The 26,944-nt window shown below is 38.9% G+C and overlaps 3 protein-coding genes across 3 annotated transcripts; all 3 read right to left on the minus strand.

Annotated features, from left to right (window-relative positions):
- Positions 1 to 1,316: 1,316 nt before the first annotated feature.
- LOC106932674 (adipose-secreted signaling protein-like) lies at positions 1,317 to 5,932 on the minus strand. Its single transcript, XM_088007626.1, has 6 exons — positions 5,924 to 5,932; positions 5,012 to 5,089; positions 4,334 to 4,483; positions 3,415 to 3,568; positions 2,399 to 2,524; positions 1,317 to 1,543 (listed from the first exon to the last, which is right to left on the minus strand). The coding sequence occupies exons 1-6, from the start codon at positions 5,930 to 5,932 to the stop codon at positions 1,443 to 1,445; spliced, it is 618 nt and encodes a 205-aa protein (XP_087863752.1). The 3' UTR covers positions 1,317 to 1,442.
- A 1,485-nt stretch (positions 5,933 to 7,417) lies between these two features.
- LOC106932673 (GTPase IMAP family member 7-like) lies at positions 7,418 to 10,179 on the minus strand. Its single transcript, XM_015011476.2, has 2 exons — positions 10,041 to 10,179; positions 7,418 to 8,764 (listed from the first exon to the last, which is right to left on the minus strand). Exons 1-2 carry the CDS (start codon positions 10,075 to 10,077, stop codon positions 7,596 to 7,598), a joined length of 1,206 nt encoding a protein of 401 aa, XP_014866962.2. The 5' UTR covers positions 10,078 to 10,179; the 3' UTR covers positions 7,418 to 7,595.
- A 2,762-nt stretch (positions 10,180 to 12,941) lies between these two features.
- tesk1a (testis associated actin remodelling kinase 1a) lies at positions 12,942 to 25,163 on the minus strand. The gene is made up of 11 exons (XM_015011472.2): positions 24,876 to 25,163; positions 23,968 to 24,590; positions 20,235 to 20,356; positions 20,073 to 20,121; positions 18,891 to 19,037; positions 18,336 to 18,418; positions 17,801 to 17,891; positions 17,538 to 17,621; positions 16,517 to 16,603; positions 15,857 to 15,947; positions 12,942 to 15,020 (listed from the first exon to the last, which is right to left on the minus strand). The coding sequence occupies exons 2-11, from the start codon at positions 24,172 to 24,174 to the stop codon at positions 13,858 to 13,860; spliced, it is 2,124 nt and encodes a 707-aa protein (XP_014866958.2). The 5' UTR covers positions 24,175 to 24,590; positions 24,876 to 25,163; the 3' UTR covers positions 12,942 to 13,857.
- Between the last annotated feature and the right edge of the window lie 1,781 nt (positions 25,164 to 26,944).

The following is a 26,944-nucleotide window of genomic DNA, read 5'->3' on the forward strand; positions in this document are numbered from 1 at the left end:
ATTCTGGATAATGGTAAAATAAAAAGGACTCTGCTCTTGGGGTTAGTGGGAAGTGTAACACCACCATGCACTGACATATCTTGAGATGAATACTTAAAAAATGAACAACTTTATGATAAGACAGTGAAATTTACATTACCAGACTCTAGTTAAAGGAAATGTGAGCCTCTGTGTTGCATGAAGGAATCTCTGATTTTCTGGAAAGGTTTGATAGCAGAAAGGTGAATATTACTGTAACAGTCCCAGGCTGCCTCAAATGAAAAGTCAATTTATATGTTTGGCAGTGAGCTAAATGTAACATGCAATCATCAGAAATTGTATTTAGTCTCTAACAACCTTCCTTTAAATATGAGATTATGAATTATACTTCCAAACCAAACTGCATTCAGTTTCGTAAAGGTGACCTATTGTGCTTCCTTGAACAGGTTAGGCTAGATCTGTTAGCAATATGAAACATGTTCATTACGTTTTCTGCACAAAAAAAATAGATTTTAGTCTGATTTAGTATGAGCTGTTTTAGGGCGTCTGTCACTTTAAGTCCAAATAAGCTGCTGCTGGCCACGCCCATCAACTCAACATTTACACTCACATGAAAATGCTGCAAACAGATGTGCAGTTATACATCCGTACATCTTTGAAAAGCAGAAGTGGAGCCTCCTGCACAACCAACAAGAATGCAACAAGTGGTTTCTAAATGGTAAGAACAATAAAACTTTTCTTTTCCTGCAGCCATTGCACAGCTCATCCAGCTGACCAAATGTGCAGGAGCTCCACTGTGGTTGCTAGGTAACGGGTGGAGCTCTGCTGTAGCTGCTAGGTAACGAGTAGTGCCTGTTGATTTGTGACGCCACATTCTGGAGGTTTTTGAAATGGCTCATTTTCCAGACACCAAAAATATTAACATATTGCTAAAAAACTGCTGAGTATTTTTTGGTCTGTTTTTAGAAGCAGTAGAAACCCAAATGGAAGTGCAAAATATAAATTCTGCATAATAGGTCTCCTTTAATTTTGGACGTTCTGTTGGGTTGCTGTCTTTATGCGATTGCTGCTGATGAGCTGATTTTCGTCTGGCAGTGAGTGCAGGTTTGGGTGATAGATCGTACGCTGGCTACTGTTCATGCTGGTTTTATAGCCTCTCCAGCATGGAGGCTTCTTGGCTTAAAACTAAAAAAAGTGCAGAGTGTAACTAGCTCATCTTTTTCACAGCAGAGGAGTCAGTACTTAAACATTTTATCTGTATATTAGAGCCATAATCCAGCATAATTACAGTGGAAATTCAACATGCTGCATCATTCCCACCGTTTCAATAAATCACAAATCCATGATGGTTGTAAACAGGGACACACATGAGGCCATTTCTGTAGCCCACTGTGAGCCTTGACCCTGTAACATAATAATTATTACATTTTCATGTATAAAGATAGTGGCTTTGAGTCTGTTCATCATATCCTCTTCCGCTCGCTGCTGCGCCTGGCGTGGGGGTCCCTCTGGGCCCCCAGGCACCGAACCCCCTCCAGCAGCATGGGGGTCCCATGGTGAGGGTCTGCCAGGGGGATACAGGCAACAGAAATCATCATTATTACACATGTCACTGACATGTTAAACTATAGACTGAAACGATTAATCATGATTAATCGATTATTGAAATAATCGGCAGTTAATTTAGTACTAGTTTAATTAAAATGTTAAGACGAACCACATATTGTGGGGGAAACAAAATCCTAAAAAAACATGTAATTTCAGTTCAAGTCTCCTCCCAAGCAGCCAGGGCTTAATATTTAGTGGTACAGATTAGAGCTGAAACGATTAATCAAATTGATTGTGATTAACTGATTATTGAAGTAATCATAAACTAATTTAGTGATTTATTAATCGTTAACTGGAAGGTACACACTCTAAAAATTGCAATTTGTTGAAAGAATAACTCACTCAGAGCTGTAAATAAGCAAAAGAATGAAGGTGTAAATGTATTTATTAATCGATTAATCAGATTAAAAAATGGCACATTACACAGATTTTTCATGTAACCACAAAAACCTTTTATAAAATGTTAGAACTACATAAAAAGAAGCAAATAAACAAGTAATTCTATTCCTTTTTCTATTAAGAAAATGTTTTATTGCCTAAAACACAGTAAAATAGCAAGTTTTGGCAAACCCTATTTACAGACAAAGATTTTCTTTTAATCTTAAATGCAAAATGTATAAATATTTTTATATGGTTTTGGCTTAATTACTGCTCCAATAATGTCATTTTTCAGCAAATTGCCTTTTTTGAGACTGTATCCTCCACTTAATGATTAATCGATTGCTAAATTAGTTGATTATTATTTCAACAGGAACAGATATCTTTGTTTCTGATGCTGTTCTTCACAGCAGCTGTTACCACACAGACGTACCAATTATTTTGGCCTGGAGTCTGATCTTCAAGCTGCTGCCTTTTCGTCCTTTAGCCGCCACAGTCATCTCCTCCTGGACAACTCCTTCCTGGTGAGTCCTGTACTCACAGGTCACCTTCACTCCTCCTGTCGGGGGATTTACAGTTACATATATTTAAAAAACAACTAGATATTGTTTAGGTAATTTGTAATTCTGGGTAACAAGTTTAATGTAGCTAATTCAAATACTTTTATCAGCTTATTTTACTCTGATTTTATATTTCAGAAATGGAGAAATTTGATCTCAATATGAATTCAGCAGTAATGTGAAGGCCTTGGAGAATTAATAAACAAGCAGTATCATAAAAATGACGGAACACAGCAGAAACCAGAGAGAAATAGCTGCACATATTTAAGAGGAAAAGAAGGGAGACGTTTATGCCTCGGCCACAAGGGGGCGCCAAAGGGTTGACCAACTTTTAATCAGCTCCAACTTTCTAATAACTGCCTGTTCATGTTCGTCAGGTACATCCTTCGGTAGATATAGGACCGCACATGAAAACAAAAATAATGATATTACACCATAAAAATAACTCAAACTTATTACAAATAGTTTTAGATGTATCTTTTCTTTCTCTTTCCATTTTAAAGAATCTTTCTGTCTTGCTTATGTCTCAGAGTAGGGATGAACTGTTTTGCTTCCAACATTTTGCACATAAGTTCATTTTAATCGAAAAGAAAAAGATTTAATACTTCAGATATCTCACAAATGAGATATTAACTTAAATGGAAAAACCTCACAAAAGCCTGGTATAGCAGCAAAAAAACTGCAATGAATGAACTGACTAGTAAATACATTGTTTCAAGGTAATGCAAAAGAAAACAATGTCCACTAGGGGGCTCCATACTAAGCTCAGCATCTCACTATGGCTTCATCAAAAGAAGAGAAGAATTTGGAAAACACTGCACATATTTAGATATTTTACAGAAGGTAAAAACAAAAACATGAAGGTTGGATATGTTGTTCTTAGACTGACCTTCCAGCATGGAGTTAATGCGTTGGATCCGGAGGTTCTGGGCCCGTCGAGTCGGAGAGACGGAAGGGAGACAGGTGAGCTCCTTGCCCAGACTGGGCACATCTGGGACAGTGAAGACAATCTCATAGCAGTGGTGGCTCTTAAGGAAACCGGCCTTGAGGAAGACACAGGTTATGATTATCCAAGGTTTGAGAATTAAATGAAAACAAAATTATAACACAATCTTTTTAGTATTCCTTAAATTTACTTGCTTTTTCCTTTACACCCAATAGTGAGTTTTCAATTGTTACTAGGTAACCAAAGAGTGAGTGAGTTAGTTGAATCCACCAACCTTTTATTTCTTTGAAAGGTTGAGCAGCTAAAGTCTTTCCTTTGCCTACATCTCCCAGAATGCTGTGTGGTTTTGGACAATAGTTCAGTGAATATTAAATATTCTATCAGATTATCGATTTTCATCATATGTCTATTGCGATATATATTGTTATTGATTTATTGTCCAGCCCTATACTAGTGTAGCGTTAAACGTTCATTTGTTTTAGTTGTATTTACCCAGAATGCCCTGCGCTTTAGCTTCCTGCTCTTGGAGTGGTCTCTGGTCCACTTTCCGTTCACATTATGGATTCAAACAGCACCAGAGTTCACTTCAACTGAACCGAGGCTTTTGGGTGGACCAGAGTTACATTTTTTGTTTTTACACATTCACACCTCCCCAAACGAATCGGACTTTCTCTGTAAACAAACTGAAGTTCCATTAAAGTGGGCCGAACAGTTCCTCACGTAAAGCTGGAAGTGAACTGCTGATGTCTGAATTTGATCTACAGCAATGATCAAAGGCAGTGCAGGGTTTTGTCTGGAGCTTTAAATCATGTGCAACAAACTGAATTTATGTTTCTTTATACACAAACTCATAAACACACACCTTAACCAAGTAGCTGCCATCTTTCTCTTGGACAGCAACGAGGGTGGAGAGGTTGGACTGGTCGTCCCTGCGGGTCGGAGAACCTGGAGGTTCGTCATCGTCAGGGAAACGAACACCGCCTGCTTTGGACGTGGAGCCTGGAGACAGAGAAAATGAGTAATCAAATCATAATTAGAAAGAAAACAAGAAAAACTATTAGGACAGGGATGTCCAAAGTCTGGTCCAGGGGCCATTTACAGCCCTCTTGTTTGGCTCCTGAGTCTGCAATTTAAGAATAGAGTGAATTTCAAATTAATTTGAAATATTTTTAAACATCTGTTTATTTAGGTACAACACAGTATGTTTCCTTTATTTACAATGTTTCTGTTTTCTTTGCTAAAATCAGAAACTGCTGCCAAATTTTTGCTGCCAAAAGTAAAAGAAAAAATAAATCAGGACAAAATGTCCCCCCAAAAAGTTTTGGAAAACATCTAGTTTTATTTAATACAGCACTTGTGAACATTTACAGATTCGTTTTTCTACTAAAATTAGACTAATAAAATATTATCGATATAGCATATCACTGATAAAAACAACAAATATTTCAACAATCACGTTTTTGAACTGCAGGAAGAACCCTGGAAAGAATCGACACATTCATGGTGAGAACAAACAGACGCCGTGGCGTTTCCTGCTTACCTTTTCTTCCCGTTGCCATGGTGATACGGTTATGATCTGAGTGTTTTCAGATTGTACTTTGGTGTTGTCATCACTGACCTGAGGACAAACAGAGAAACACAGACACTAGTGTCAGAGTTTCAGTCAATCTGGGACTAATATGGTCCAAGCAATTAGTTTTAAGTTTATTAAAATTTGTAAAATTATTAATTTTCTTGAGATTATTGATCTGTGCAAACTAAAATAAACTGAATTGCATAAATGCTTCAATTTTAACACAGATTATATTGAGGATTAGAAGAGTATTGAATCTGATTTTACAGTTTCAGTATAGATACATTTAAAAAATATATTAAGGAGATTAAAATTCACATCCAAGATTTAAAATTTAATTTGTAGAAGTGCAAAACCTAACAACTATTTTAGAAATCAATTATTCTGTCGATTATTCTGACAATTAATCAATTACTCTGATAAAAAAAAAATTAACCACTTCTGTTTTTATACAATATTAGAAACATATAAAAAGATGCAAATCAACAAATAAACATTCCTTTTTAAGATAATAAGCATAAAATAACTTAACATTTTAATGGCCTTTTCTGAGTTTGTATGCTCCAGTTAATGATTAATCGATTACTAAATTGACGATTATTGATTCATTATGAGTTATCTGATTAATCGTTTCCTGGTTGTCTACTACTTTCTTGGTCTATCACATAAAATCCCTTTAAAATACTTTAAATATTGTGTTTTAAACGCCTCAAGGGAATAGTTTTGCAGAACTCTGTCAGTAGTTTTGTATAAATGAATTAGTTCTGCAGCAGACTTGAATATTATTAAAATTTTAATCTATTTAAAAATTCAGTTTTTCTCTCATCGTCATGATTAATATTTAATAATTACATTAAAGCTCCACATGTGTTTGATTACCTGACACATTTACACATTTATCAATGCAAGAGAATCAAACACACCACAATTTAAACTAACAATAAGTGTGCAATAATATTATCAAACATCCACGCCCATCAAGATAGCAGCTGCAGCAAAGCCCTTTCGATGCGCCATTGAAAACAATCCCGTCCGTCTGAAATAAATTAACAAAAACAGCGGAAACACGAACCGCTTCGGTCCGCCGTGTTGCTCCTTTCCAGCTCTTACATTTCTACTCCCAGTGGCAGCGCTGTAACATTTCCCCTCTGTGAACAGAGGCAGTCCGCTGTCTGTCCTTGGAAAGATGGAGAGATGCTGAACTGGATGTTCCCGTGCGCGGCGCGCCCCCGCGCTGCGTCCGCGCGCCCGCGCCGCCGTGCTTCATGTCTGGAAAAATAGAAAATAGGACATTTGGTGCGAGACATGCGACCCCAGGACAGCACTGAGCATTAGGGCCACTGGAGATGGAGAAAAAGGAGAAGTAAACTTAAAAAAAAAAAAGTAAAAAAAAAATTCTGAAATTTTATAATTAATCTCAGAAACATAAAACACAGGTATTTCAAATCTCCAAAAGTCAAGAAATTTCTAAAAAAAAAAAAAAAAAAAAAAAAATTGAAATTACAGAATGCTTCCAGAAAAAATAGGAAACTTATCAGCTCCAAAACTGAAAAAAAAACTGAACATTTGCTTGGATAAAGATTTCAGGAATTTTCAAGAAAAGTTTTTTGAAATTTCTGAGTTTCAAAAGTAGAAAAAATGTCAATTTTTGAAAATTTGCAATGTACAGGTTTTTTCTTGAACATTTTTTAGATTAATCTCAAAATATCTGGGGGATTTTCCTAGCATATTTTCAACTTTTCAATTTCAGAAACTTCCAACTTTTTTCTAGAAAATGTCTCAGATGAAATTATTTTTTTTCTCTCAAATGAAAATGTGAGATAAAGAGTCTTTGTATTATTTTTATTGAAAGAACAGTAGTTAGGCATGTTTAAATATGCTGCAGGTTGTTGCTTGTCCATGATGAAACTGCAGGGCAGAAACTCCAGCTGCAGTGAAACCTTCAAGCAGTTGGTCCGTCTCCATATAAAATAGCGCTGCTGTCAAAATGAAACACACCTTTTGCAGCACTATTGAGAGAGTTTATCTATTTCTTGAGTTGCTCATTGTTCATCTCTCCTAAAGTCTTTTCAGTCTCCTAAAAACTAAAGTTTAAACGGTTGATTGCTCTTTGTAATATCCTGTTTTTAAAGAGAAAGTGTTTTCTGCAGAAACATCAGAACTGCCTCCAGTGCCTCCCTGGCTGATTTTGCCCTCGTCGTTTTCTCCCCCTCCTCTCAGCATTTACAGGAAAAGGCAGCACTGAAGAGAAACCGGAAACACCTTGAGGCTGATTTTCTGCTTAGTTTTACAGCATTTTTACAGATTTCGCCTTATTACATCTTGTATTACTTTGTTTTCAATCTCTGAGCCTGAATAAAGAAAAGACAAAAGTGTTATTCTTCCCGTCTTATTTTATTTATCTTCCATTCAGAGAATAAATCATAATTTCTACAGTTTTTGTAACAGAGTGAAAGAACATGCATGTTTAAATGAACAGCACAGCTAACGTGTTCAGATTAGTGTTTACAACAGGAAAAAAGATCATCGTTTAACCTTGTAAGTCAAATGTTTACAGAATAACACAGGAAGAGTCGGATCTGGTGGATTGCTCAGCTTGTCTTCTGGCTGCTTGAGCATGCATGGCTTGCAGCTTTTGTTCCTGCTGTTGGAGTTGTGACTTATACCAGGCGTCCAGTCTCTCTTTCTGCTCTCTCAGTTCTTTTTCTCTCTCTCTTTTCATCTGATCCTGGATGGCGTACATCTCTCTTTGTCTCTCCTGCCTCTCCCTCTCTCTTTCTTGTGTTCTGCATTGCTTGCCCATCCTTCTCTGCTCGTCCAGCTGCATTCTAGCCATCATCTTCTCTGCTTCTCTTTCCCTATTTCTCTCCATTCTTTCCCTCTCTCTCTCCTGTCTTTCGCTCTGTCTTATCCTCTCTCCCTCCATCCTTTCCTTCGCTCTCTCCTGTCTTTCCTTCTCTCTCTCAGCCTCGAAAAGCTGATTGATCTTCTGCATCTCTTTCTGATACTTTAGCTGGATTTCTTTCTCTACTTCTGCTCTCTCTTTGCGTATTTTCTCTTCGTTCTCCTTCAGGATCTGTTGTTTCTTCAGAGCGATTATCCTCTCAGCCTCCTGGAACATCTCGTTGGTGTAGTGACTTCCTCCATTTTTATCAACAATGCTTCTGATCTTCTGGAGCAGCTCCGTGACCTGAGGCTTTTTATTCTCCAGTTTGTTGTTGAAAACATGATACTGGCCGTTGCATCTTCTCACAAGATCCTGCAGCTCTGAGCTTTCAGACAAGAAGTTTTCTATGCTGGTGTCTTCGAGGAGATCTCCATGAGTAAAGAGAACCATGCTGTATTTATCTGCAGTATTCCCGAAGATTTCCTGAATCTTTTCCACGGATTTCTTCTCTTCTTCGGTGAATCTGTTCAGTGCGATGACCAACAGGAAGACATGGGGGCCAGGAGCGGCAAACGGGACGCACCGGCTAAAATCTTTGATAGTCTTTTCCTCGTCGAACCTGGTGTCCGACAAGCCCGGCGTGTCAATAACGGCGACCTGCTTTCCGTCCAGCTCGCTGTTACATTTGGAGCAGTTGATGGTCAGAGATCTGGGGCTGCACTTTGAATCGAAGCACTTTCGACCCAGAATGGTGTTTCCAGACGCGCTCTTCCCAGATCCGGTCTTCCCCACCAACACGATCCTCAATTCATTGTTGTTTGTAAAGTTTGTGCCTGCAAAAAAGATACGACAGACTTAATTTTTATGTATTCAGCTGTAGAAAATGAAGCTCAGGAAGATAAAAACACAGTATTAGAACAATTATAGACATAGAAAGAAGAAAATTGATGCCAATTTTCTCAGAAATTTTTAGATTGATCTCAGAAATTTTCAAGAAAAAAAATATCTTTGAAAGTCAAAAATATTTCACTTTTCAAAGTATTTTTTTTTCCAAGCAAATTTTCTACTTTTCAAACTCAGAAATTCTTAATTTTGAGGTTAAGCAGAAATTTTCAAGAAAAAAATTGTGGAAAGTTTTGAGTCAAAAATTTACTTTTAAAATTCTGGAATTTCCTTGTTTTTACTAGAAAATGTATGAAATAAATCCTAAGATTTCTGAAAATTCTCTAGCTTCTTTTCAGTTCAGACATTTACAAGATTTTTTCTAGAAAATCTCTTAAGATTTACTTAAAATTTTTGAGTTTTTTTCAATAAAGTTTTCAACTTTTCAGACTCAGAAATATCCAAGTTTTGTTCTTGAAAATGTTTTTGGATTAACGTCAAATCTTAAGTTTTTTCGAGCAAATGTTCGACTTTTCAAACTCAGAAATTTTAAAAGTTTTTTCTAGAAAATTTATGAGAATATCTGACTAAAATTTACTCCAATCTACAATTGCTCTAATACGTCTTTCTCAGCTCCAGTCATCTACAGACTGAAGAATATCGTGAAAATACAAAGACGTATTAATAATGATTCAAGCTGAAAAAGCAAAAGGTCAAAATCGGAGCATATCTGAGATAAGAGGTTGATCTGGGCCACCAGGGGGCGTACCCGAGCTTCAAACTAGCATAATAAAAATATGTGTTTTAAATGTTAAAATAATATTGACTAATAACTAAATGCTATTACACATGGAAACATTTTTAAAATTGTTTCTATAGTTACATAAATAATGGTGAATCTCTTTCAGCTGCTGCCACTGTTGGAGAAATATAAGATATTAAATCAATTCTTTAACTTGTTTAAATTTCGTGCTTATCAGCTGAGGTAATTTTCAAATAGTCAAAATAAAAATGCCACTCTGCATTTCAAAATCCAAATACATTTTTCTTAGTTTGCTACTCCTGTAAGGTTAAAATCAATAACCATAATAACACTGGTACGACGTAAACTAACTAAAACAGATGCTAAAGATAGCGGCTCAGTTATTCATAAAAGAAAACATGCGGTGTTTAAAGTACTATAAGTTGCATTCAGATAATGGATGGATGGACTGCATCCTGACTCACCAGTGGCTGTGTTTGAGCTGATGTGTTGCCTGTCCATGATCAGGTTGCAGAGCGCAGAGCAGAAACTCCAGCTGCAAAGAATGAAATGCTCATGCAGCTCACCCCTCTTTATAGCCCTGCTATCAAAACGAAACTGAAACTCAGCCCAGTTTACATACAGGTGCTGGTCATAAAATTAGAATATTGTGATAAAGTTCATTATTTTCCATAATGTCATGATAAAAATTAAATTGTCATATATTTTAGATTCATTGCACACCAACTGAAATATTTCAGGTCTTTTATTGTTTTAATTTTGATGATTTTGGCAAACAGCTCATGAAAACCCAAAATCCCTGTCTCAAAAAATTAGAATATTATGAAAAGGTTCTCTGAACGAGCAATAAAAATAATCATCTGAATCAACAAAGTAACTCTAAACACCTGAAAAAGATTCCTGAGGCCTTTAAAAACTCCCAGCCTGGTTCGTTACTCAAAACCGCAATCATGGGTCAGACTGCTGACCTGACTGCTGTCCAGAAGGCCATCACTGACATCCTCAAGCAAGAGGGTGAGAAACAGAAAGAAATTTCTGAACGAATCGGCTGTTTGCAGAGTGTTATATCAAGGCACCTCAGTGGGAAGTCAGTAGGAAGGAAAAAGTGTGGCAGAAAACGCTGCACAACGAGAAGAGGTGACCGGACCCTGAGGAAGATTGTGGAGAAGGGCCGATTCCAGACCAAATTAAATTTTCATCTCCATAAAACTTTTCAGCAGATGGAAGCATGAAGTGCTCCAAAATCTTCTGATAGCTGCTGCGTTGATCCTGCCCTTGATAAAACCCAGTGGACCAACACCAGCAGCTGACATGGCACCCAGACCATCACTGACTGTGGGTACTGGACTCTGGACTTCTGGCATTTTGGCATTTCCTTCTCCCCAGTCTTCCTCCAGAGTCTGGCACTTTGATTTCCGAATGACATGCAAAGTTTGCTTTCATCCGAAAAAAGTACTTTGGACCACTGAACAACAGTGGTCCAAAGTGCTGCTTCTCTGTAGCCCAGGTCAGGCGCTTCTGCCGCTGTTTCTGGTTCAAAAGTGGCTTGACCTTTGACCTGGGGAATGCGGCACCTGTAGCCCATTTCCTGCACACGCCTGTGCACAGTGGCTCTGGATGTTTCTACTCCAGACTCAGTCCACTGCTTCCCCCAAGGTCTGGAATCGGCCCTTCTCCACAATCTTCCTCAGGGTCCGGTCACCTCTTCTCGTTGTGCAGCGTTTTCTGCCACACTTTTTCCTTCCTACTGACTTCCCACTGAGGTGCCTTGATATAACACTCTGCAAACAGCCGATTCGTTCAGAAATTTCTTTCTGTTTCTCACCCTCTTGCTTGAGGATGTCAGTGATGGCCTTCTGGACAGCAGTCAGGTCAGCAATCTGACCCATGATTGCGGTTTTGAGTAATGAACCAGGCTGGGAGTTTTTAAAGGCCTCAGGAATCTTTTTCAGGTGTTTAGAGTTACTTTGTTGATTCAGATGATTATTTTTATTGCTCGTTCAGAGAACCTTTTCATAATATTCTAATTTTTTGAGACAGGGATTTTGGGTTTTCATGAGCTGTTTGCCAAAATCATCAAAATTAAAACAATAAAAGACCTGAAATATTTCAGTTGGTGTGCAATGAATCTAAAATATATGACAATTTAATTTTTATCATGACATTATGGAAAATAATGAACTTTATCACAATATTCTAATTTTATGACCAGCACCTGTACATACTTTCCCAGTGCCTTTGTGCAAGCTTAAAGCCTCTTTAGTTGGTTGTTGTGTAAGTGTGCATTTTAAATGGTTTCTTGACCTTGCATGATTTTTAAGCTTACATACATGCAGGTTTTAAATGTGAGATTCTGCACGTATTTTCTTCTAAATAATTTTTGAATGTAGTCTGAGTTTTCATCTGCACTCTCATTGTCTTGGTAAGCTGCTGCTGCCCTCCTCTTTCCAGCATTTCCGAGAAACGGCAGCACTTAATGTAAAACTGAAAACAGTCCATGATTATTGTAAACCACAATATGGAAAAGGAAAGTGAAAGCAAACCAGCCTAATTAAACTGATCTATATTATTGCTCCGGGCATTTTGTTTTGAAAGTGTAAGCACCCGTTTTATTCCCGTTTCCAGAGATACAGGTTACTTCACTTTACGCTGAATTAGTTAATGACTGTTTAGAATGAAAATCACAAGTTATCCATTTAATGTCTTAGTGCTGAGCCGTTTTGAATTGTTGCTTTAATTAAAATGTGAGGAAACAAAATGCCATTTAGAGGTAATGAAGCTCCATATCTAAATGTACATACTAAGGCTGAAGTAATTAATTTGATAACTGAAATAATAGTCAACTAATTTAGTAAGCTGGAGTATACAGAATCAAAAGAGGCCATTTTGTTGAAAGAACACAGTTTGAGCAGAAATCGAGCCAAAATTGCACAATAAATAAATATATTTTGCCTGTAAGATGTAAAAAAAAAAATCCCTTTGTAAATGTGTTATTTTCAAAACTCCTCAAGTGGAATAGTTTTAGCTAAAAAAACAACAAAAAACAAGTTAAACAGAAAGACTTGAACTAAGAAGCTTTGTTAGAAGTATTTTTAAGCAGATGCATGAAATGTTATTGCATTTCAGGCAATTAAATGTTGACTTTCTAATTTAACAAAATTATTTCCTTATTTGCATCTTTAAATGTATTTCTAATACTGTATGAACATATTTTATTTCCATACAATATTTGGCACACTGCAGTTTTTTTAAGTGAAAAAGTTCCAAATTATTATTCAATTAATTGTTTAATCGTCAGAATGATCGATTAATCATCAGAATGATCGATTAATCAAACTATAACAGTACAGACACAAAAACAGATCTTTTACAGCCAATTTAGTTTATTTTCCCTAGTTTACCAGATGACTGCACACATATCTAAAGTTTTCCAACAGAAAATAAAATGTAAAAACAAAGCAAGGAAATTAGAAAATAAATGATCTGCATGTATCAGTCACTCCACTCTTCATTAGCGCATACACACACAGTGTGTGAGATGATGTTTACAATAAATACCCAGAGCTGCTTTACAAAGGATGTGCCAGAGATGATCACAAACTCAGACACAATGAAACAGCTGCTGTTTTATCACAAAGTGCTTCAAACTCAAGTGCAAAAAAACAAAAAAGTTTACATTAGGAGCCCAAAGTTTCCCTTAAATAAATGTTAATTTCTCTCTCACACATTCACACACACGGGTTGATTATTAGAAAAATGTAGAAAGAATAAACTTTGTTAGGTCTATAAATATTCCTTCAGCAGCCGCAGTTAATCAGCGAAACGGGATTAAAAACAGTTCGTCTCTGTAGCCAGACTGATGTGCGAGTGAGAGCCAGCAGGGGGCGCTGCCGTAGCTGCCATGCAAACTTCCTCTATTAAAAAAACCGAGGCAAAATGAGGTAATATAAACTTCTACAGGAAACAGTTCTGTACAGATTCACCTCCGTCACGGCGCCGTCGAGCCAGAAAACGGGCGGTGGCCGGTGAGGTCATCGCTTTTTATTATGTCCTCATTTAAACTCCTGATCTCAGAAACGGTAAGAAGACGAAGGCTCTAGCTAGAAGCGAACAGCAGCTAGTTTACACTGACCTAGAATGCGACCTCGTTAAGACATGCTGTTGAATCTTTGATTTGTGGAGAATTGGGCCGGAGGCCGTCATTTTGACTCTGAGCTTCCTCCGGACTGTGAGTCCGGAGGAACTCACAGTTCCTCCTGAGACGCCTCTGAAGGGTGAGCTTTACGACTGCGCCTCTGGCAGGGTCCGACCAGGCTCACGCGGTACCGACTGGTCCGCCACGAGTCCGTTGGTGCTGCGGCATAGGAGCGTTCTGGCGGCCGTGGCGCTAGCTGCCGATGAGGACGCGTTGCTAGCTGTTATCGTACCGTTGAGGTTCTGGTACTGCCGCTGACGGGGCAGCGAAGCCCGGCGGCGGGAGACCGGCACTGCGGCAGAACCACGCAGGCACACTGAGGGGAAACTCAAACCCACCAAACAGCAACTGGGACAGGAAATGACCTCGTCTCGCTCTGAGGAGCCAGTGAGGTCGGAGGACGGCACCTGGCCTTCGCCGTAGCCGTTAGAGTGCCGTCCTCCCCCCCACTGCACCTGCTGGCCAATCACCAGCTCCGACAGGTTGTTGTTGTCCAGCTTGGGCAGTGCGGGAAAAGATGGCGGCCCGTTGGAGCACGGGAGCCGCCAAGCTTTGGTCCGTAAGTTGGAGCAGGAGGTAGAGGTGAGCAGTGGCTTTAGGGGAGTGGAGTTCAGGATTCTCTTTGCCGGTTCTGGCGACTTGGTGCAGTCCATTGGTTCGGCGAGACAGACGCTCTCCTCGTTGTTCTCTTCCTCTTCCTCCTCGTCCAGACGCCCCAGAGACACCATCTCCAGCTCAAGAGGAAGACCAGAATCCTCTTCCGTAGTATCCAAACTTTGTCCATCCGTCTGTTCCTCTGACACCAACACCTTCTCGTCGCCCTCATTCCCCGCCACCTGGCCGATCCCGTCCTCTTCCTGCTCGGCGTCACAGGGGAACGGTGCGGTCCGGCTGATCTCCGGCGTGCAGGGCAGCGACTGGCACCTCCGCGGTGGAGCTAGCATCCCTGTTGTACCTCGGAGGAGGCGCGGCGAGGCACAGGGGTCGCAGAGTGCCGGCAGGGTGAAGGTCAGGGAGATGACAGACTTACTGGGCGTGTCCAAGAGTTTACACCGGCCGCCGTTTAGGTCCCTTCGGAGAGAGAAGGGGTTGACCCGCGGCGGCGTGCCCAGGAGAGGAGGCGTCAGGGCCGCTGGGGGCAACATGTCCGACTGGCTCCTGGCTAGGCCCTTTCGCGGTTGACTGTGGTCTCCAAGGTGACAGGGGGAGCTGCGGCGCCGGTATGGGCTGACGTTGACCGTTACTGGCTCTGAGCAGCAGGAGGAGAAACAAATGTACAACAGACAGGAGTCAGAATATGCAACAAAGGTAAAGAAATACAAAAAAATAATAATACTACACTGCAAAAACACAAAATCTTACCAAGTACTTTGGTCTAGTTTCTAGTGCAAATATTTTAGTATACTTGAAATAAGAGAAAACAGAGTTACATATAACCTTTCATCAAGAAATATTAACTTATTTAAAGTAAATAATTCCTTAATATTGATGAAAAAACACTAGTTCCATTTCAGATTATTTCACTTAAAACATTTTTTCCATGTTATAAGTGAAATAATCTGTCAATGGAACTAGAATTTTTCAATGATTTTTTGACTTTTACAAGCTCTGAGTTAGCTTTGTCTTGTTTGAAGTGTACCAAGATGTTTGCACCAGAAACTAGACCAAAATTACTTAGTAAGCATTTGTGGTTTTGCAGTGTCTGACAGAGTATTAGGGCCAATTCAATTATTGAGAATAAATTTATATAAAAGCAAGTCAAAATAACACAAGTCGTACAACAAAAAGTCATAATATTATGAGAATGAAGTCGTAATAATATGAGAAAATTCTGTCATCTTGATTGTATCAATTTTCTTTTTCTTTTTTTTTTTAAGAAAATGCTGTAAATTAAAACAACCTGAAGTTTTTGCAGTGGTTAAAATCAGAAAATAACTGAAATCAGTCTGTCTTTATTTGCTGGTCAGAACAGAAACTTATATTGAAATCAAAAAGATTTCTGACACAGTTTGCTTTCAGGCAATTTGACTGTAGATTTATCTCCATTTAAAACCTTTAAATCCTCCTTATTGTTATTTATTTTACCAAGAGTGATGGGAATCTGTCTGTCTTCTCCTCCCATGGCCTCCAGTGTGAAGACGATATCAGAGAATGAAGGTCGTCTCTCTGCGCTCATCTGAAAATCAGACAAGAAAAGGTCAACTGACGTTTATTTAAGTTCTGGTTCTGTTGGACCTCAGCACAACATTCATCACCGTTGACCATCACATATTAATGAAGTGGCTGAAGAACTCTAGTACAATACTAAATTAGTTCCGAGTCTTGCCTAAAGTACAAGAACTTGGGGTACCACAAGGTCCAATCCTGGGACCCCTGATATTTAATGTCTACATGGTCCTGCTAGCTCAGATTATAACAAGTAATACAATTAGTTACCATTACTATGGTAACTAAGGGTGTCAAAACTTTCTCCAGCTGAACAGAAACAAAACAGAAATAATCAGTTTTGGCCTAAAGAGGAACTATGTAGAGTCTGCACACGGCTTCGGCTGCTGCATCTAGAAACCAGAGTTCAGGCCTGAAATCTGGTTGTAATGAGTCTGACCTTCAGAAACACATAAAGACAGTCACAAAGCCGGCCTATCACCTGAAGAACATTTCTAGGATTAAATGATTCTGTGTTCCCACTAAAACCAGGAGCGTTTTATGCTTTTGTCATGTAAAGTCGAGGCAAGGTCTGCTTACGTTACAGCAGGTCACGGCCAGGCTGAAGAACGCAGCTGGACAATCTCCTATCATGTTCTCGAACGCGGGCACGTCCAGACCGAAGTCCTACACAAACCCAGAGAGAGAAGAAGAGAGAGAGAGACAGACCTTCAGCAGGGAACCAGTTACAGCCCATTGGAGGTCTACTCACTGTGTAAGTGAAACCAAAATCTGAAACATAAACTTTAACATTTCATACCTAATAGTCTGACAGAACCGGTTAGTTTGAGGATCAAAAATGCAACATTTGTTACATTTTCAGCTGTTGCTTTTGGCTTTCACACCGTACTGAGTGAAAAGAGCCAAACCCTTTGACGAACCTTTTTCCTCTTGTTAGATTGACATTTAACTCAACTTTTAATGCAACTTTGCTTTTAGAGTTATGTCAAACTTTGTTCAAACAATCAATTTTAGCTATAAAGCACCCTTCATGTGGAGGCAGCTCGCTGGAAACACATAATAAAGGGTATTTCTGAACTGGGTTTGAACCATCCAGGGTCTCAGTCTGCAGGTGCAAATACCAGAGTTGTGAAGTAAACTGATACTGGTGGGATCCTCCCTTTTTCTCAAATAATCAAAATGAATTTTGATTCATTCTTGATTGACTCAGTGTTTCACCTTTGGTAAGACTTATTTATTTCCTTAGAGTGTCATTATTGACCAAATAATGCAAAGTTGAGACTTTTAACTCAAATTTTAGAGCAACTTTGCATTAAAAGTGTCTTTATTTACCAAATAACGACAACAGTCGTAAACATTTATAAAGACTCCTTCATGTTCCCAACAGATGTTCTTCAGTAGTTCTTGGTGCAGCGCCCCCACAGGCTAGGAGGGGAAAGTGTTTTTAAAGGGTTTAGTTTGTTTGACACAATTCAGTGCGAAAGCGAACTGCACCAGCTTGAATTGAAACAAATGTATCGTCTGTAAATCTCAGTAGATCATATGTGAGAGCAGCTCTAAGGTAGCACAACCGGATCAGAACCGACCAGCGGTGACCTACCTCTGTCCTTGGTAAGAAGTCTGGATCCGCTTCGATCCGGGCGATGATCTCACACAGGATGATGCCAAATGCGAACACATCGACCTGAGAGGAGAGCAGAAAGTCCAAACCGCATCACATTAACATGAAGCACAGGAACAGAACCGCTGTGCCGGAGCGACGCCGCCACAGCAACGCCGGAGCGCCGCCGTCACTGTGCCGGAGCGCCGCCACAGCGCTGCGGTTCTGAGCTTCTGGAGACATTTACACGGTCAGCTCCTCACCTTCTCATCGTACAGCTCTCCTCGCAGAACCTCCGGCGCCATCCAGTACGGAGAGCCCACAATGGCCAGCGGCTGCTTCTCCACGCCATCGCTACAGAGCAAACAGGTCGTTATTAGGGCTGCAATAATTCACCAATCAAACAATGAATGAACCAACTGCAGCAAGGCAAAACAAAAAATATCAACCCACATCATCATCTTTAAACGATTGAACTACATTTGAACTTTAAAGAACTGGTTAACTTGTTCTGAAAAGTCAAAGGCATTTTTTAAAATTAATTTATTTAAAAAAGAATATACATTTAAAGATGAGATTTATTTAAAATATATATGTATATATATATATATATATATATATATATATATATATATATATATATATATATATATATATATATATATATATATATATATATATATATATATATAAAAACGCCTGATGCTTGTAACTTAAAAATAAAATCGTAACAGAGGGGTTTTTGATTAGTTTTCAAAGGCACAGCAACAGGAAAGAACAGAGAAAAAGACTCTAAACCTGTAATCTGGGATCTTCTCTGCCAGGCCGAAGTCTCCAACCACAGCGGTGAACGTCCCGTTTTCACAGCGAACCAGACAGTTCTGCACAGACAGACAGAGTTACATCCACACTGGCTTCAGCTAAAAACAGATGCTAACATCTTAGCTGCTGCAGGGCTAACAAACAAAGCTATCCTGCAAGATTAATCAGCTCATCTTCTCACAGTTTGGATGAAAAAACACTGCAGAATTAGATCGAAACAATAAAAACAAAAGTCCATCAAAAACTCAAAGATTTTTAGATTCATTTCACATATTTACAAGAAAAAGTAGGAAATTATCTCATATCAAGACATTTTAAGTTAGAAAGAGGAAAATTAAGACTTTTTATGACTTCATAAGTCAGAGATTTGTATGAAAAAAAACAAAAAACTTTGTGAAAGCTAGAGCAGCTTGGCTGAGCCGAAAGAACAAAGAAAGGTTGAAGGTTGATTCAAGGTCCGATTCTTCCATTAATAACAAAAATAACGTGATGATTCAGAGGTAAAACACTCTGATATTAGGCTGCAGCTACCTTGGAGGTGAGGTCTCTGTGGAAGATGCCCTTGCTGTGCAGATACTCGAGTCCTCGGGCGATGTCCAGAGACAGACCGACCCTCGCGCTCCAGGACAGGTACAGGTCGCTGTCCAGCAGCTGCTCCAGGTTTCCTCCATTTATGTACTGAACGCGGCAGACAGAGAAGAGCATTTGGATTAGAAACAGAACAAATCAGAGCTGGAGTTCTCTATTTTCATGCTTTGTTTTTTCTGTTTCCACAGTTTTTATGCTTTTATCAACCAGGCAAGCTGTGTCTTTTCAGGACGAACACCGCCCTCTGGTGGCGAAGGTGATAATTAGTGTGAAGTTAAGCACTACAAACACACGGACAATAATATAATCCAGGTATTTTAAGATGTACGTCTTTAACAATAAACACCTTCATTTAAAAACTGGATTTTGTGTCTACAAACAACAAAACAGTTGTTTGTAATTACTATTTAAATATAATGTTCTGAAACACTGAAGTGTAGGACAGCTTATTAGGGCGGTTGTAGGTAAAAAAAAAAAAAAAAAAAATTCCACCAAAAACTGAAAAATGTAGAGATTAACCTCTGAAATTTTCTAGAAAAAAAACTTGAAATTATTGAGTTTGAAAAGTCAAAAGATTATAGAAAAAACTCAAATTTCAGATTTTCAAAAGTTGCAAGTCTTCGACTTTTGGAGATTTTCTGAGTTTCAAAAGTGAACAAAGTCAGAAATTTCTGACTTCTGAAGCAGAAATTTCCATGTTTTCTGATGAACAATTTCATAATTTTTTGATTAATCTGAAAATTTAAGAGTTTTTTTCTACCAAACTTTTTGACTTCTAAATTTCAGATATTTCTTTGTTTTTTCTAGAATATTTCTGAGACTTTTGGCTTACATGTACTACTCTTCTTTTTCTTTCCCAATACCTACAATGGTCGTAATACACCGCTGTAGAAGTGTGACAAACATTCACAAACTAAAATAAATTTAAATAAAGGTCCTTTTAAAAGTGAGATTTTAATCAATATCTGAAAGAACATAAGGCCAATTTCATAAATTTTCACACTCAAATTTATCTCTATAGCATTAAAACAAGGCTAATAAAACCAGAAAACAAACAGATATGGTACGAAAGTGAAAGAGAAATTAAATCTTGTGGTAAAACTCTTGGAAAAGTTCAGCCTGTACCTCAGTCAAGGCGTGGAGTTGGCCTTCATGAACACAAACCCCGAGAAACCTGAGGAAACAGGAAAAAACATGACGACAATTTACAGGCAACGACCCACAAATCTGCATAAACAAATCCCTGAAACCTCAGGTGAGGAAGGTGAGGTGAGGAAAACAACCAACCTGAGGATGTTTGGATGGCAAAGTCTGTTCATCAGCTGCACTTCTCGTAGCATGTTAGCTTTGTTGCTTGCTAGCGTGTTCATCTTCAGGGCCATTACCTGGCCGGTGATGCGGTGCTGCACCTGGAGAGCAAACAGGATCATCAGGGGAAAAAAACTCAAACTGCACAGGGAGAAAATGAGATGTCGGACCAGCTCTGTTATATTGGGTCTGATTTATTATTTTTCTAGACTTTTGTTCTTTAAGGTTTTTGGTTGAGGCGTTGCATGTTTGGACATTTATCCCCTCTGGTTTTGGATAAAACCCATACACAGGCAGGTATTGTTTTTACAACTTGGAGCAGCTGATTGGCATCTTAAAAGCTCAAGTAATGACAAGTAAAACAGATCTAAAAACCTGTTGTCAACCATAACATGTTGAATATCATGGCAGAATCCTGTGCATCCCGCGTGTGATGATCGGGTCACCGTTTCGTCATGAGAGCCTGCAGAGTTCAGAGTCAGGAGCTGAAACAGGATGCCGGTGTGTCTGGGTTTGTGTGTCTGCAGGTGTGTGTATTAATAGTGTAGCACTAATAGGCTTTATAGATTTCCCATCACCCCTCCTGATCTGCAGAAATCCAACGCGCCGTTAGCCTCGCCCAGCTGCACGCACACGCCAGCAGATGCAGCGCCAACAAAACACATGACTCCAGTCACAATAACAAGACTGAGAAAATATAAACTTTCATGGTTCTAGTATAAAATGAATTTCATCTACACTCAAAAAAAGAGAGAACAATGCCATGTTGCTACATCGTTTGATTCTTCATCTGTTGAATTTTCACTTTCTGTTGAGGAACGCATAGCAGAGAAACAGCTTGTATAAAAAAATATTCTGTTTCTTTAGTAATCCATGTAAATAGACGACTAACCATCACCTTTCTAACTCTGTAAAGTATTTTGAGTGACATTTTGATTGTGGAGTCAGGAATCGCACACGGCCAGACAATCAGTTGACCTGATGACCTTATAACATCCAACCGAGTCAGTTACAAAAATAAAAAATAAACTGATAACTGCTTACCAAATATCGGCCAGAAAACTGCAAATGGCGCACACCTACCTTCTAACATTTTTTTTAGAAATACATTAAAAGATGCAAGTAAGAAAATAATCCAATTATTATTATTTTTTGAATAAGAAGATAAATATTTTATGGCCTAAAATGCAAAAACAGCGTTCGTTCAGCGTAATTAAAAAACAATACTGATTAATAAAATATCTGTTGAATATTTTTGACTACATAATTGGATAGCAAAATATGTTTAATAGTTTTTTGTTTGTTTCTTTACAGAATATAAAATCTGGTGAAGCTTCAACGAGGTCACTTGAGTTCTGCACAGAAAATGTTAACAGATTTCTTTTTATTTTAAAAATAAAATAAAAAATATTTTTTATTTTATTAAAATAAAAAATATTTTTTATTTTATTAGAATTAAATAAAAATATATTTTTATTTTATCAAAAATATTTATGTATATAAATGTATTTATATATTTTGCATTTAACCGTTAACAGTTAATTGATTGCTAAATTAGTTGACAATTACTTCAATAATCAATTAATCATGATTTATTTGACTAATCGTCTCAGCCCCTAATGGATTTAAAGAAAATGCAAACAGTGATTAAAAGATGAACCCTTTGTTGTTCTCAACATTTTGCATTCAAGAAAATGTGTGGGTAGTAAGTTTGCACGAATCAAAAATAAAAAGCCTCCTCTGCAGATCGGTATCATTCTTGAATTGCAGTCAGGAGCTACAGAAAAATAAAAAAATAATAAAATCCGCACTCTGGACACTCCTGGTCTGTAAACATTCAACTGAACTGTTTTCGTTCATTTCATAGACGGTTGGGAGCAAAAAAAAAAGTCAAATCAACTTTCACCCTGGAGAAATACTGCAGATTATCATCTCTGATTGCATTTAAAGCAGCAGGCTGTGAATATTTACATATGTACCAACACAAAGGTACACACACACGCATGCAGGCGGTGTGTGAGTAAGCTGCTTAGCCCAGTGAGTCCTGCCCTCCAATCCGCCCCTTAGCTCCCACACAGGCAGACGACACACAGGTGTGTGTAACAAACTCCTGGCATTAACAACATCAAACCAACATGTTTGAGGAAAATCTCCAGTTAAAAGGTCGAATGAATAATAATATTCTAGTCACAGGGTCATCGGGTGTATGAGGAGTTTATTCTGCTATAACTTCAGGATAATTTGGTGGAAATTAAAACAGAGCTGGGTGATGTGGTTACAAATAAAATCTTAAGTTTTGTCATAACAGATCGGATTTTAATCCGATTTTTTTCCTCACTTTCTTTCAAATAAATGACAAAATATATTTTCAAAAAGTGTTTTTTATTTCAATAATCCCTTCTTTGGGTTGTACGAAGGAGTAAAAGGGCCAAGCTACGAGAGGTTTCGCCTACTTATGAGAAAATAGTCATAATCAGAGTTTTCCCCAGTATTATAAGCGCAGTGGACTTGTGCTTCCTTCCCTTTGTGACCTTTGACACTCTGAGCTGCAGCAAAGTGAGAGTAAAGTAGTACCCAAATGTAAATGGGTTTCTTTTTATTTTACCTACAATAAATATCCACAATTTTTTAGGTGAATTGTATTGTTTCTTCTTTTGTTTAGAGACAAAAAATCAGGCTGAGAAACAAAAACACTGAATGTGGGTCATGTTTACTGGACTGGTGTGCCCAGGTGTGTTTTTGAGTAAAACTGAAAGTAAAAATTGTGGTTAATAAAAGAAAGTCTTATTATTTTTGTTGCGCAAATTAAACTAGAAAAACATGAGGAGTAATACTAGTTTATTTATAAATCTGTGTTTCATTAAAAACAGCAGGGAATTTCAAACCACAAAGTTATGTTTTCATTTTAAAGTGTCCAATCAATTCTATAGTGGCACCTAGTGTTGGGGAGGAAGCATAGCACATAAAAGGCAATTCTGGTGAGCTGTGAGTAAAAGTTATTTTGTTTGATTGGGGACCAAATTTGCAACATTTGTTACATTTTCAGCTTCTGCGGTTCTCCTCCTCGCCTGTGGTGGCGCTGCACCAAGAACCCCAGAAGGAAATGACGTGAAAACCTTTGAAGACGACACTGGGCACAACTTCCTTCTGAACGAATAAACAAAAATGGAGCAGCATCATATTCTTTGGTAAAAAACCCCCCACAAATGATTTCTCCCACTAGCCAGATTCACGAGTTTGGTTGCATTTACCCAGAATGCCCTGTGTTTTAGTCATATTACTGCTTTTGGAGAGATATCCACATATGTATTCAAACTGCACCAGAGTTCACTTCAACCAACAAGATCTAGATTTTAGGCGGACAAAATGTCCCTTTTTTGGTCCGCATCAGAGTTCGGTCGCGCATTCACACCTCCCCAAACGAACCGGACTTTCCAGAGTTTGATTAAAATGGATTAAACCGGGCTGGTGAGAATGCACCCTAAGATTTTAAACTGCAAGCTGGCTGTCAAATCAGAAACAGGATTTAGCTGAACTGCTGCCTGAAATGCACAAGGAAAACTGGCAACATTGAGGACAAAAAAACTAGAAAAAAACCTCATCCAACAAGCTCATAAGTGGAGTTTCATTATGTTCTTAGGAGCATTTAATGATGTCGTTGTTCTCACCTATTTTATTCCAACTGGAGTGAAAAGCAGAGGACGGTACGAACCTTGAAAACCTCGGAGAAGAAGCCTGAGCCAATCTTTTCACAGAAGAAGTCATCAATACGAGCCAGGCTGGACACCGCGCTCCGCAGGGCTCTGTATGAGGACGGCCGGATCCGGTTGGGAGCGTGGATGCTGTGAAGCGGCAGCTCATCCAGACCTCCTGGCCCGTCCTCAGGGTTGCAGAGGCAACACTCATTGTGATGGTCCATGGTGCTGGTGGACCACTACAGTCCAGATATTTGGTTCTTACCAAAAGCAGTTACACCCGAGTAGTCCTGAGGCACTCCCACATGGTGCCTCTCACCATCATTGCGTCAGAAGAATCAGGGTGAGGAGCTATAGACGATTTTATTGACAGATCCACACTAACATGCCATCATTTTCCACTTTATCGGAGGATGCAGTAGACTCCAGGTAAGCTATCAGAGAAAAATCCAATATTCCTGCAAAAGTTACCCATCCTCACAGCTCTCCAAATGCTGCATCCAACATGGAAGGCTTTGGTGTTAGGTATTCCTGCGGTCCCTGAATGCCTCCATCAGCATCGAGTTAGTTTTGAGGACTTGCTGGCAGAAGGCCCTGGAGGAGTCCCAACACACTGCACCAGCAATCAGGGTTCCTCCCCCTAAAGATGGAGGGCAGAAACAGCAAAAAGATGTTATCAAAAGATATGCCAATGTTTCCCTTTAACAGGTGCCATAACAGGCCGCTTCTCTGCGTAAGGGACTCCATCTCACAGGGAGATAAGCTGGATGACACGGACCTGCTGGGCTCGCCATCATCTACGGCCCCACTCAGCCATTGTGTAGATATTTATATTTTTTTTATTTTTACCACAACAAACAACGCTTATAACACAGCTAAACAAACCGCACCATGTGGCGCTTTAAATGTTTAATGCGCGACTTACCAATATAATCCTAGCTTCTGTTAAAACGGCAGCAGTCAATGACAAGCAAGCAGCAGCGGTCAGATTGGCCGCTCGGCTCGGTCCAAATGTTGGCCTGGCCAGGAAAATGTCCGCGGTTCCGCTGCTGGAGGTTTAGTTTAGCCCAGAGATTTCTATCATTCGGTACCTCGACGGCGTCAGCCTGATAATCCCGTCTGGGTTTGTTTCCCCGGCCGCTTCTTGGGATGTCTACAATAAGGATCTATTCTGGAGTAAAGTATGGCGGAGGGATGTCGGTGACTTCCTGTTTGGAGTTTCAAAGTAAAGGTTCAGACGAATGTTTATTCAAAACTTATCTGTATTGTATTTAAGCAAGGGAGCACTACTTCCACATATATACTCGAGTATAGTAAAAGTAGCCCTCCAATAAAATTACTTAAATATTTGTTTAAAACATTATACAGGACCTTAATATTGAACTCAAATATTGAGCTGTGTATCATCATCTGTTTCAGATTGTCCATCATAAACACATCATCATGTAAAACTATGTTTTGAAATGTTAATAAACATTAGAACATTACTGATGGAAAAATCTCTACAAAGCTAAACTTTGATGTCTTTCCAACCATGAATCCCTAGCCATGCTTTCGGTTATGAAAGACTTTTATTTTTTTAACACATATATAGCACTTCCTTCGATAAACTCGCTAAATTTGCGGTTCACGCACAAGCGCCGCAGCCTGCTGAGCGGTTCTGATTGGAGCAACAGTCGAACTGTTGCAGCTGAACCCAGATCAGCTTCTGCATGGATCACTAAAGATTTCCAGCCTGGAACCGGAAGTGATGCATTATTAATTAAATTAATAATAAACCAAGGAATCGTAGATTCTGTGAATGCGAAATAAGCAATAGCTTACGCAGTAATATAACATAAGGCATCAAGGATCAAAGAGAGTCCGTTTATATTTTTTTTATTAGACTTTTTTATTTTTATTTTTTAAGGAAAATAAAGTAAGAAAACAAACGCAACGCAGCATCTTCACCGGATCTCATCCTCTGCTTCCTCCCACTGATTCTGAGATGACGGAGGCGGAAGTGATGCTGTCAGCTGCCTGCGTGCCTGGAATGAAACCCTGCTGTGATTTATATACTCACAAATCCACTAAGTCACAGGTGTCAAACTCCAGTCCTCGAGGGCCGGTGTCCTGCAACTTTTAGATGTGCCTCTGCTGCACCACACCTGAATAGAATAATTAGGTCATTAGCAAGGCTCTGGAGAACCGATCTACACCAGGAGGAGGTAATTAAGCCATTTCATTCCAGCGTTTTGTACCTGTGGCACATCTAAAAACTTCAGGACAGCGGCCCTTGAGGACTGGACTTTGACACCCCTGCTGAGTGAATATAGTCAATCGGTTTGCTTAATATAGAGCTGTCACTTAAACATAAATTCCTGGTTTATCACTCAAAAATAACCAAGAAGTAGGAATGGTGTCAGTAGTGTGGGTTTGGGATAACCTCACAGTAAAATAATTAGGTTATCTTGTGGACATCTTGAGATGTACATTTTTAATCAAAGTCAATAAATGGATCTGGAAAATGTATATGGTGATTTAGTGATAAGGGAACATAAGGAACGTTGAACAGGAAAAAAACAGCAAACAAACAAGGAGTGAATGTGTAGGAAAAAAACAGACCACACTGTGCAAAATGTAAATCATATATCTATTATCAATACCTGAGTTAGTTTCTATCTCCAGCTGTCATTGGGTGAGAGGCAGGGTTTTAATTTAGGAAAAAAATAGTGTCTTAAATATAAACAATAACTGATTAAATAAATAAAATGCATTGATAATCTTTTAACACTTCTCCTGCGAAAAACTCCCCGCCCCTTTAACTCCCAGTCCCTTTAAATCTCCACCCCCTTTTACTCGGTTGCTGCCATATGTGCCGACGGAAAAGGACAAGAGTCAATTTTTGTTCCGTTAACCGTCGCGACTCATCAAGCTTCAAAATAAACGATGAAGAGGTCAATTTAGAGACTCAAAACGGGCTAATATATTTTTATGCATTAAATTACATACCCA

Source organism: Poecilia mexicana, unplaced genomic scaffold (genome assembly GCF_051168715.1).
Source record: "Poecilia mexicana isolate PSO_F unplaced genomic scaffold, ASM5116871v1 scaffold_1, whole genome shotgun sequence".
Lineage (NCBI taxonomy): Eukaryota > Metazoa > Chordata > Actinopteri > Cyprinodontiformes > Poeciliidae > Poecilia > Poecilia mexicana.

Excerpts from the sequence above, each read along its gene's own strand:
- LOC106932674 (XM_088007626.1), bottom strand. Across the intron at positions 4,484-5,011 it reads CATGGCAACGGGAAGAAAAG|TCTCTGTCTCCAGGCTCCAC; the intron begins GTAAGCAGGAAA and ends GATTACTCATTT. Across the intron at positions 1,544-2,398 it reads ACTCCAGGCCAAAATAATTG|ACCCTCACCATGGGACCCCC; the intron begins GTACGTCTGTGT and ends TCCCCCTGGCAG.
- LOC106932673 (XM_015011476.2), bottom strand. The coding sequence starts at position 10,077 with ATGGACAGGCAACACATCAGCTCAAACACAGCCACTG. Across the intron at positions 8,765-10,040 it reads CAGCTCAAACACAGCCACTG|GCACAAACTTTACAAACAAC; the intron begins GTGAGTCAGGAT and ends TCTTTTTTGCAG.
- tesk1a (XM_015011472.2), bottom strand. The coding sequence starts at position 24,174 with ATGGACCATCACAATGAGTGTTGCCTCTGCAACCCTGAGGACGGGCCA. Across the intron at positions 17,892-18,335 it reads GAGAAGATCCCAGATTACAG|CGATGGCGTGGAGAAGCAGC; the intron begins GTTTAGAGTCTT and ends TTTGCTCTGTAG. Across the intron at positions 16,604-17,537 it reads ACTTCTTACCAAGGACAGAG|GACTTCGGTCTGGACGTGCC; the intron begins GTAGGTCACCGC and ends GGGTTTGTGTAG.